At 43.3% G+C, this 11,681-nt stretch overlaps 2 protein-coding genes across 4 annotated transcripts; both read right to left on the bottom strand.

The window, feature by feature from the left end:
- Positions 1 to 1,839: 1,839 nt before the first annotated feature.
- LOC112295930 (ABC transporter I family member 6, chloroplastic-like) lies at positions 1,840 to 4,496 on the bottom strand. 2 transcript variants are annotated; one of them, XM_024547983.3, is made up of 5 exons: positions 3,994 to 4,496; positions 3,436 to 3,486; positions 3,001 to 3,222; positions 2,664 to 2,776; positions 1,840 to 2,492 (listed from the first exon to the last, which is right to left on the bottom strand). In XM_024547983.3, the coding sequence occupies exons 1-5, from the start codon at positions 4,384 to 4,386 to the stop codon at positions 2,399 to 2,401; spliced, it is 873 nt and encodes a 290-aa protein (XP_024403751.1). In that variant the 5' UTR covers positions 4,387 to 4,496; the 3' UTR covers positions 1,840 to 2,398. The 2 variants fall into 2 exon arrangements, with proteins under 2 accessions (XP_024403751.1, XP_024403756.1); XM_024547988.3 differs by having other exon boundaries at positions 2,654 to 2,776; positions 3,994 to 4,495.
- A 1,397-nt stretch (positions 4,497 to 5,893) lies between these two features.
- Positions 5,894 to 11,186, bottom strand: LOC112275135 (cellulose synthase-like protein D3). Of its 2 annotated transcripts, none has more exons than XM_090256524.1 (5): positions 11,062 to 11,186; positions 9,565 to 10,734; positions 8,492 to 9,296; positions 7,383 to 8,372; positions 5,894 to 7,243 (listed from the first exon to the last, which is right to left on the bottom strand). In XM_090256524.1, exons 2-5 carry the CDS (start codon positions 10,527 to 10,529, stop codon positions 6,455 to 6,457), a joined length of 3,549 nt encoding a protein of 1,182 aa, XP_090112650.1. In that variant the 5' UTR covers positions 10,530 to 10,734; positions 11,062 to 11,186; the 3' UTR covers positions 5,894 to 6,454. The 2 variants fall into 2 exon arrangements, with proteins under 2 accessions (XP_090112650.1, XP_024360967.1); XM_024505199.2 differs by having other exon boundaries at positions 10,988 to 11,128.
- Between the last annotated feature and the right edge of the window lie 495 nt (positions 11,187 to 11,681).

Genomic DNA, 11,681 nt, shown 5'->3' with positions numbered 1-11,681 from the left:
AAAACATTTTACATATAATTAAAAGATATTTTTAATATAAAAAATTATTATCATTAAATTTAGTTATTTTTCTTTCTTTAAAATTTTTATTATCTTAGCTTTACAGATGAATTTGAATATGAATATCATATCTATATAGTGTTTTTTTTTATTATCTTAGCTTTTAAGATGAATTTGTTTGTTTTTTGTTTTCTTTTTTTCTTTTCTTTTTTTTCTTTTTCTTTTTTTCTTTTTGTCATCATATATTATGCAATGTATACAAAATTATATCTAAGTTCAAATTTTACAATTTTTTTGATGTATTCAAATACTTATTATTATATGTAGTTAATAATTACCAATAATAAAAGATAGATTTATTTATTAGTCAACTAAAAAAGCACACAATGCAAGAACAAGCCATTTTAGATATTTCATGAAAAATGAGAATAGAAGAAATATATATATATATATATATATATATATATATATATATATATTATTTGCAATACAAACATTAGTATCACACCTTTACATGAGAAATATTTATTATATTTTACTTTATTCACCTTAATATTGCATGTTTTAACAAACGTGGTACAAAATGTCTTTTTGAAAGTTTTTCCATCATAATCTATTTCCAAAGTATTTATAAAAGTTGGATATGATGACATATCTATAGCATTATTATTTTTTGTCCAATCTTTGTAACCAAATAATATCTAATAAAGTACTAACATAAGCAACCAACATATCTTCATTGGCATGCATGAGTATTTTTTATTAATATAACTACACTAAAAAGATATTCAAATATCTACTAGAAATAAATTCTTATCTTCTTAATCAATTAAGTTAAGTTATTCTTTGCAATTTTTCTACCTTCTTTTTTACAATGCATTGATGGATATTTCTACAATGTTTATAATATACTAATTTTAATACTTCATCTAATATTATTTTAAGCTAGCTTCAATTCTATCAAAAAAAAATGAAATATCTTATTAAATATAATCTTATATATTTGAAAAGATATTCTTTAACTTGTTAATAAATATAATATTTTTAATGCCACTCAATTTATTAAAACCATTACCAAAAATTTAATTCATTTTCTTATTTCAATATTTAAAATTTACTAAAACACAATATTTATCCATATCTTAATCCTTTTTTAAGCATGTAAACTTGGTACAACATACAACAATAAATTAGCCACATTTGTCATCACCTATTATATATAATTTGTCATCACCTATTATTAATTAAGACCAAAAATATTTTAAATTATCTAATGCATATAAGTCCTTGTATAAACACAAATGCGTATAAGTCCTTATCAAGTCTGATCACAAATGTTTACAAAATTGACACCACACTTTTAAATGACTGTAGGCACCATAACAAAATGGTCAAAACATTATTTTTTTTTAACAGATAAAAAATTTAGGTGTATATTGCTGGTGTGCTCATTTCAACATCAAAACCCCCAAATCTAAAGTTCCAATTTTAACAGGCCGTCTTAGCATGTGACTTGAAACATTGATAAAACGAATCTCGAAAACATTCAGGCTGTTAAAGCCGCTTAATCTCAGTCATTGGTATAATGATCCGAGAACTCACATATTCTAGGAGCTCCTTCTGGTGAACTTATCTATCGTGCACCAGCTTGGGCTATGCTTAGAAGTCAATTTAATTGATAGATTAATGTATGCAAGTTTACAAACCACGAGCAGGCTTGAAAACACCATCGGAACCCCACCTGATAAATACGCTGGACATCATCGCACTAAAACAATGAACCGACATGTACAAGACCGGTAGTAAAGAAGGTACTAGTATGTGAAGATGCTTCGTGGATGACAAAACTGCGATGATACATTTCATAAACAGAAGTACCTACCATTTATGCAAGCCCAGTGTACATTTGCAGCAATCTAGACTGCACAATTAACATGCTGTGATTAATTACTTGCTATCAACCTTTGAACAGCGTTGTAGCCACCCGCTTCAAGTTGTGCTGCTAATGACATATCTCCAGTTTGCATGATCCGTCCAGCCTCCTCCAACAGAAACGAACTAGATTGTAAGTAGGAACAATCTTACTGGTTTCGAATCTACAGCTAGCAGGTCCGGGTCAAACCCCAGAAATGTATACCTTAAAATCAACTACGGTTCTTCATTAGACACAAGTTAACAGGTGTTCCCGACTCAAAATCAACTACAGATGAGTTTGCTTGCCACACGGCTAAAATTATTAAAAAAAGAAAAAATTGGTTTTTTTTTTTTATAGTTTCCAACTGCTAACGTAGAGTTGCTATGGGACGTTATGTTACCATAATATGTACGTAGGTTGGAGCAATGTAGTTCAACAATCGCTGGTAATGAGTGATCATGAGGATAGCGTTATCATCCTTCTTCAAACCAATAACTGCCGTTGCAACATCTCGTAGGGCATCAGTATCCAGGCCAGAGTCAATTTCATCCAATATTGCCATATCCGCTTCAAGTACCTGCTCACCACCATCTCCGGTCAGCACTCTGGCTGCTGACAATGTACTGATTGTCACTTGGTAACATCACATACATAATTGAACGTGCACAAGTTGAAATCACACCAGCGCGGTATGCAACATCGGGTAATGTATTACGAATTAAACAAGCCATTGCTTACTGATAATTACAAAATCTCATTCCTCTTCTTCTCTCCTCCACTGAAGCCCTCGTTGACATTACGGTCCAAAAATTTTGGGTCCATGTTGAGAGCTCCAAGCTTCTCAGCAACAAATCCATAAAACTGTAGATCACAGAACCTAGTAATTAAACCAGCGTGAAACTGATACTATAATGTTGGGAATACGTTTCCTTTAAATCGAACTTGATTTCTCATAAAACCTATTCAAAGAATGTAAAGAAAAGAAGTGGTATTCAACAAATCACCTAGAGCCTTCAAGACAGCAAATTGTATTGGAGGCACGAAAGAACCTGCATGCACACCATGTTCATTGAGAGCGGAGATACCTCAAGTGGACCAAGTTCTTCAAGGTTTTGTGCTTTTCGCCGAGCATTGCAAGCCATTCGAAGAAAGTCCATATTGCTCACTCCAGGAATTTCAACTGGAGACTGGAAACTTAAAAACAACCCACAATGACTTCTCTCCTCGGGTTCCTTATCGCGAAGATTCTCTCCCTTGAATATGGCAGTTCCCCCCGTCACTTCGTAGTCTGGGTGCCCAACTAGAACCTGCATTCACAACATGCAATCCAATCCATAAAAGGCCAGCCGGGAAAAACCTCAGAGCCGCCAACTAATTCCAATGGCAGGTGGACAATGTTCGAAAAACTTGACGACTAGTGAGTCAGGCATAAGAACACTCATTGATATGCAGTGACTTGCTGCGCTAGTGGAAGATATCAAAAACACCACATTATTAAAACTCACGATAAGAATAGTTACCTTAGATAGCGTGCTCTTCCCTGAGCCGTTCTTTCCCATGATTGCGTGCACCTGCACTACTGGAGACCAGACCTAGTCAGGACACTACTCAATAGCCCTAATATGATAATCTGATCCATATACTCAATTCAAACCCATTGCGCCAGAAACAGTAGAGTTACGCGCCTATGGGGTTTATTGATGTTGTGCTAAAGCACATCATAAAGTCCTGCCAATGGTTCTCGTGCATCTCATAACCTGACAGAATTTATCCCCATTCTCAAGTCGGGGTTTAGGACATAACGAGAGTTTTGGATCCCAATTTAGGATGATCCACAATTGAGGGCCTAAAACCAAAAACATTTATATCCAGTCAGAGACTTGGACCATGCTTATAGTATAATTCAACCCTAAAAGAGAAGCCATTCAGTCCTAGCCCATGATAGCTCCCAATGAAATTCCACGCGTGAGCTTCTCCAAGGATAGGAACTACTCCAATGAAATTCACAAGGTTTCCTTCAAACAAAAATGAGGGATAAATCCGGAAATACAATATGAAACTTGCACACTTCAACTAACCTCTCCAGCGCGAATCACAAGATCCACCCCTTTCAGAATTTCCTGCCGCGTGTCTGACACTACGGCTGTTAAACCCTGCACCTCCAAAATCACAGGCGAATCGCTTTTTTCCGCGACTACTTCATCGAACTGCGCTGCAAGAGCGTTTGCAGACAAAGCCACTGCACCACCACAGCTCCCTCTTCTCCATTTCCTGTGACAATGAGGGTTCAAAATCTCCAACTTCTCTCCACAAACTGTCATACTCTTCTCCCGGAGATGCAATATTCCTGCAGCCATTTGAATGCCTACTCTTCCAGCTCCGACGTGCACCACATTACACCTGCTTGTTGCCAATCCCCTCACCCCAGCTGACGACGACACATGCTGGCAGTACGAGGAGCAAGACGCCATTGCTCCACACCCCTCAGAGCCTCGAAAAACAAAATGAAAAACCCACAATCTGAAAATTAAAAAAAAAAAAAAAAAAAAAAAAAAATCTTCTTCTGCAATCCTCCAAGCTCCTGAACCTCGAAATCCAGGGAATCCAGGGAATCGAAGCCAACCGAGTCCAACGCAGACAAGCAAGCACACGCTTCACGAAGCCACTTGAGCTCGGTAGAGTGCGTGACCCGGATTAAGGATGAAGCTTGAATAAATGTAGAGTATGCGAAGGATGTCTAGTAGATGAATGTGGATGATATTTCTCTTCGGTCCACCTCTGAACCAGCTCAGAGCCTGTTTGTGTGGAAGAAATATACAAGTGTAAAGTTTTTGCGCCTAGAAATAAATCACAAAAATGAATACCAAAAAAAATTTCCAGAATATGTCATTTTATTTCAGTTGAAACAATAAAACTGAAATCAAGTTTATAAGTTCTTCCACTAATTGGGAAGCTCAAAGTCCAAGTATAAAAGTTCAATGTCAAAAAATTAGCTAATTTAAAGTGACTCATTTCACATTTTTCAATATTTTGTAATATTTAAGAAACTAGATAGGGACTTGTTTAAAGGAACATCAATAATCTAATAATCATGTACATCTTATTTTAAGATTTTGTTTTATTTTCATGGGATACATTTGTTGGCTTCTTTTAAGATAATGAATTTTAAGTTTTAAAATAAAGAAATAGGTATTTATATTTTTTAATTTTTCAAGACACAAGTAATATGATTAATTTCTTTCAAGTGCGTATGTTGTTTAATAAGAAAATTTAATCACAAAAAATACAAGAATAAACCAATAAGAACCGCTGTAAGTTAACCAATAAGAACAAGGATTATTGATCTCCAATTTTGTGCGTATTTTTGCACAATTACTTTGTTTCTTGTTTCTGGAAAAAAAAACAAAACAAAAAAAAACAAAAAACAAAAAACAAACAATAATATATGTATGTGATTCATAGTTGTCCTTTATACATAAACCTGCACCAACAATCATATAATTTTAGTGTAAAGGATTTGAAGCATTACACTTACGAGACTTAGTGATGGACATCGGAGTCACAAATGAATTATACGCATCATGCAAACTTTGTCTGACACTTCGCATGCACTAACACACAACTATAGGCAGAATAAACCTTGTAACGGGCAAGATTCAAGTTTCAACTCAGAATAATTAGAATGGAGAAGATGTTTCTGCACAGTTTATTTTCACAATAACATTCGACTAGAAAATCGGTCCAGATCACTCATTCCACATGAATATTCATTTGGCATTCTTTCTTATCAAAACATATTTTGAGCTTGAAATCCCTTGTGCCCACAAGTTTGCACAATCTAAGCTACAGCCGCAAGCAAAATGAACGGAAACTGCACAAGGATTAGCAACAACAAAGAGGGTTTCCTAAGTACAAACGAAAGAGGAAACGTAAGAGAGCAAAGAATGAAGATGAGAATCCGCACAAGAGGATTGACAGTTTACGATAACTAAGAAATTTTACTTCAATTTGCCTACATTTTTGTTCGGCAAAAGTAAGAGCGACGAAACTCTCTCCGTCCCTCTCTCAAACATCTGAACAGTAGCCCACCTCGCAGACCTAGAACTCTAGTGAATCTGAAAGTGAGGCCGCACCAAGGCTGCAGTGTCACTTAAGCCGCCTGCGCAGCTAGCTCTACTCAAGGATTACACAAACTCCTCATGTCTCACTCTACATAAATCAAAAGAATGGTTGATTAGCTATTGTACACTGACGTCCAGCGAATATAAAGTATCTCCGTCTCCCCTGGGTTCTTCTTCCTCAATCCTACGCATATGTGCATACTATTCCTCCGGAAAGCGAAGAGCTGCCACAGTAGGGGCTTTGTAAGCATCCTCTATCATATCATTCAGCTGCCCATGAGAAAAGTGTTTGGCGTGTACTCTGCAACAAGGCTCGGAGCCCAGACACCAGCACTTGGAGCCAAGGAAAAACACTAAAAAAAAATCGATCAGTACATCAGGAATGTGCTGGCGTAACGTGGACACCAATTTGGAGTGCTCAAGGGAACTGGAAGATTCCGCCGCCGCCGACTTGTGCTGCCCTGTTTGCATTAGGACTGATGTAGAGCCACAAGAGAGAGATGATAACTGATAACAACCCGGCCCAGACGTAAATGATAGTCGGTGTCTTGCCTCCCTTGCCCATGAGACCCTTGGCGAAGGGGTAGAGATGGAACAGCACCCACAAGGAGAAGAACACGCCTCCGATCAGCTTGCTCCACTCCGGGATCTCACTGTAGATAGTTCGCGAGACTCCCACGGCGATGGCGATGATGTTAGTGAGGCCGATGGTGATGGGAGGGATCATGAGAGAAGTCCACTTTACAACGTAGAGATCTGCGTAGATATCATCTTCATCCTCTCCAGCAGACTTTGAGGTCAGAGTGAAGGAAATCTCGACTCCGGCCATTACCTTAAGCAGACCCTGGATAACGGCGGCGACATGTGCACTGGTTCCTCCGATAACCCAGAATTGCTCGTTACGCCACCATTCCTCGAGCGTGATACCGGACCATCTAACCTCGAGAATGGCGAGCACGCAGAGAGTGACGGTGATGGTGAGGAGATAGATTAAAAAGGAGAGGTTAAGGGTTTGCACAATGAACTGGCCAGTGAAGAGGGAGAGTGCGGGAAGGAAGCAGTAAACCAGCAGGAAGATCGAGGTGAACGGGTAAATGCCGACGTTAAGGTAGGCAACTCGCTGAAGGAATTTCATGCGAGGAGAGGCGAAGAATGCGTTGTTACGGGAGAAAAAAATTTCGACAGATCCCGTAGCCCACCGAAGCACCTGCAATCAGTGCAATGATTTGCAAGTTGATCAGAAAACCCCGATCTCCCACACGCCCTAGCGAGTTCTACCTGTCAACAAGGTTGCAGTTCACCAAACAGTACCAGGGAAATAAAAAGAATCATTAGGATTTTCTTACTTGGTGCAGACGATCCGTAAGGTTGATGGGGGCCGTACCCCTGAAGGCATCGCGCTTAGTGACACAGTAAATTGAGCGCCAGCCACGATTGTGCATACGGAAACCAGTAACCACATCCTCTGTTACAGACCCGTAAATCCACCCCACTCGACCACCCCACTCTGTTTTGTCCTCGTAGAAGCAAGAGATCACATTGATAGCTTCAGCAACAGTACTAGCATCTAGAGGCTCTCTCGGGACCGTCAGCGCACCGACGGGACGGCTGTTCAGAACGCCTTTATCTGCCAGCGGCCGCCCTTGAAATTCGGCAACAGCAATCGAGGAAGCGAACACAACGGACTGACCGTATCGCTTGGGAAGCATAGAAGCCTCAAGATCATCGTCCTCGTCGCTGGTGTGCTCAGTCATGCCTGTCACCTCGTTCACTCGCTTCGTATGCATGATCTGATTCTTTTTCTTGGATCCAGCGCAACAGCAGCAAAAGAAATCGAAGCATCCTCCGTGTTCACGAACCCTAGGGGGATCGAAGCCGTAGAGCGCAATTCGTCTAAACACACATCCGGTTCCGACATAGACGGGCCCTTGCAGTCCATCCAGAGCTCTCATGTTTACGTCGAAGAAGACGGTGTTGTGGTTGGCATATCGATCGTTGGGGTCGACGCCCTCGAAACGCTGAGGAAACTGGACGTATGCAAGACGATCGCCGCCCTTGTCCATAAAGAAGCACATGGCTTCCCGGATAGCAAGGGAATTGAAGATGTAGTGATCACAATCCAGATTGAGAATGAATGGCCCGTTAGACATGACAGCGCTTGTGCGCACGAGTGCATTCATAGCTCCAGCCTTCTTGTTGTGATCGTATCCCGGACGCTTCTCACGAGAAACATAGACAAGCATCGGGAGACGGATATCTACGTCCGTAGTATCAATCACATTCTCTTCGTCGGCGCTACCCATTAAAGGCTCATGGGTAGGAGGCGCGAGCATCACCTGCAAACAAACAAGCACCACATTCACTGTCAGAAAATTGCACGCGGTTACTTTCGGATACTCAAAAACTCAGACTTGGGTTTGCAGATATCTTTCTGAAGAGAGCAGCGAAGATTGACCTGAATGATGCCAGCATGATCTCCTCGTCCATGCTCCTTCCCAGATTGCGTCCATGTCCCAGGCCAGTGAGTTCCATCGGCCATCCAAGTAGCCTTGGGCACCATGAGAGGATCCGACGGATCGCCTCCACTTTCAATTTGAGACCGCTTGGCACGAATCTCCTCATGAGCATTGTAAGCGTCTGAGCGACGGCGAATGGCTTCAGGCAACCCATTGACGCGCACCTTAAACTCATCATACTCTCGCTTAACTCGACGACGATCTTTGACAAAGTCGGAACGGGTTTTTCCTTTGGTAGGATCTCCTCTCAAAAGAAAATAAGTCTCGGGATTGCGCGGCTCAATCTTGTGCTTCCGACAAAATGGAATCCAAATGCGTGCAAAGCTGGCGGCCTCAGCCAATGCCTCGAATGAGAGAAGTGCACCTCCGTCGTCGGAGAGATAGATTGCAAGCTTTTCGAGAGGATACTCCGACGCTAGAATCGATAGAATAGTGTTGCCGGTGGTCAGCGGAGGCTCTTTCTCGGGATCAGCAGTCGAGACGAACACGTCCACACCTGGCAAATCAGACCGCCCAGTAGGATTCTCCGGCCTGGGGGTCTCGAACTTATCCTTCAATACGGTCAGATCCGTCATACGGTTTATGGGACATAGCTTTGGCAGCTGATCCAAAATCCAGGAGAAGGCAAACCAAATCTCGCAAACGACAGACATCCCCCACAACCACACAGCGTCCACATTCGGATTCCTGATACGCCATGCCAGGAACATACCAAGGACAACCATACGGATCGCCACCAGCAGCCTGCAAACCAATCAACTCATTGTTACCAACTGACAGCAAACAGTCGAAAAGCATGCATCCTATTTTTGTACAAATAGGCAGAAAACACTGTGCACCAGAATCATGCTACGAAGGGAAGCTCATTGAAGTGAGGACAAGGTACAAGACAATTTTCTCTGACAGCAAGTTCGAACCTGTTGACGTTTCCCCTTGTGATTATAACCGGTAATGATGTTACAGCTCAAAGTTGGAACGGGTCGAAATTGTTTAAGAATGAGTAATGGATTACCTGTAAGGACTTAGAATTCCAGCTGAGATGTTTACTTTGCGCGACAAAGGACGGCGAGATTTATCATTGAATTCAGGTACCGCACCCACGTTGCCAGTGGGATTTCCGTCACCGCCACCACCGTCATTGCTACCGTAGGCATCCTCCTTAGGCCACAAGGCATTACCATATCCATACGTTCCCTTAGTCTGGTAAAGCCACCGTGCATGATCAAAGTCTGTGGTGTTATTTCCCGTGAGCAGACCCGGCTTCTGCTTCGTGAGCGATAGGCGGCGGTCCATTCTGCCGGAGGTAACATCGTCACTATTGGGCGGCGGCAATGCGCGCAAGTCATCGCGGCGCGAGTCAGTGTGCTTGAGCGGCTCATCGGGAACCCTGTACTCGTCTTTGCATCCTGGGCAAACACCCTTCCCGTTCAAGGCATCAATGTAGCAGTCTCGGCAGATTCTGAACTGGCAATCACAAGGCATCATGTCATCGCCGCGCTCGTCGCGCATGGCTTTGCCATCACACCCTTCGACAGCACAGATGGGACCACGAGCACCCGCGAGTTGTGGATGATTTCCCTCACTCTCCATCATCTTCTCCATCACGTGACCTCTTGTGACGCTCTTGAATCCTCCAGTGAAAATGGTACTCGATACAAATTGCTGCTCTGCCTTCCCTGCGATTGCCGAGTCTACGGAGCGGCTGGACGGATTCGCAGACATCAGCTGGTGGTCAGGGGTGGCCGGTATCTGGACCGTGTAGAGATAATCGGACCCCATTTCGCTGTCTGTGACGCCGCCCAATTCACTCTCGTCGCGGGAGAGGTTCATAAATCTGCCGCTGGGGGTCCCCCGTCCGTGGTGCACCTCCACCGGGATGTTTGTGCTGCTCCCGTTCGGCGCCCGTCCCATGTTACCCGGCTGACCGCCGCCACGGAATCCAAGACCACCGGTCTTGCTGGACCTCGGCGACGCCATCTTTTGCTTGACGTCGTTGTCGACTCCCTAACCTTGCACTTCGATAAGTGCAAGATCAAATGCGTAGATCCGCAAAAGTCGGATCGCTGAAACTCCAATCCCCGGAGCCACAGTCACGACAATTCAGCCCTCCAGAATGCCACACTACCAGTCCACGCTAGCGGATTTCCCGACAAAGTCATTTCCGCACCCCGCACTAACCCACCTGAAACTCACACCATTTCATACCATCCACACGACGTCAGAAACACTTCCCGTATGCTCTAAACCCCCTCACGCTCATAAAACCCCGGAGTGGAAACTTGAACTCGGTCTCCAAGCCAATAACGATTCTACAGTAGCATCCTCCACGAGCCTCAATCTACACAACCTAGGGACCACCATTCGTCGTCGCTAGCCCACCACATTCACCACTCTCCCAAGAATTCAAACACGATCGTGCACTAGACTGCAATTACCACGAGACGCGGCTCGTCACCAAGCAAGCACGCGGCGGCTGTGCAACCAGGGGAAGAAGCAGCACCCAACTCACAATCTCTTGACGAGGAGAGTGAACGGCAACAAGTACTCCTGCAACCGTCCAGGGTCACAGTGAGCAGGCATGGCATAGAACCCGCTACCGAGAGAGAGAGAGACGACGAGTGGAAGAAAGGAGGCAGATGGGAGGATGGAAGAAGGCCAGATCTTCTCCAGAAACCTCGGATCAATGATGCACCGAGTGAACAGGATCCATCGCCGGAACAGGAATGGAGTGGCAGCACAGCAGCAGCTAAGCTACGGCACAAACACGGGCAGGTGGAAGGGCAAGATCTAGTCTTAGCGGCGCTGAGACACCACCCACCCACCCGATGGCCAGCCAGCTCTCTAGTGACTGACTTGTTTGCCACTGCCCGCGGCTCTCCCTCTTTGCTCTCTACCCTCATCCCCCCCACCCTGGACTTTTCTCCTCCATTCCAGCTGCTTTCCTTTTTCCGCCGTTGAATTTCCCCGGCCGGTCGTGATTGCTTTCCTTGGTCTATCGACTGGGCTCAGTGAATAATTGGGGTAGGAATCGCGTCCAGCATCTTCGTGGAATTTCGTCTTCGCGCTCACGCTTAGTTTCTGGTGGTTCTGTCTGTTTTGTCTCGCCCCATCGCTGTAGAGCGATTTCAG

This window comes from Physcomitrium patens, chromosome 2, assembly GCF_059467195.1.
Source record: "Physcomitrium patens ecotype Gransden chromosome 2, ASM5946719v1, whole genome shotgun sequence".
In the NCBI taxonomy this organism is placed as follows: domain Eukaryota; kingdom Viridiplantae; phylum Streptophyta; class Bryopsida; order Funariales; family Funariaceae; genus Physcomitrium; species Physcomitrium patens.
Note: the sequence above shows the minus strand (reverse complement) of the source record. Positions and strands in the feature narration are given on the sequence as shown.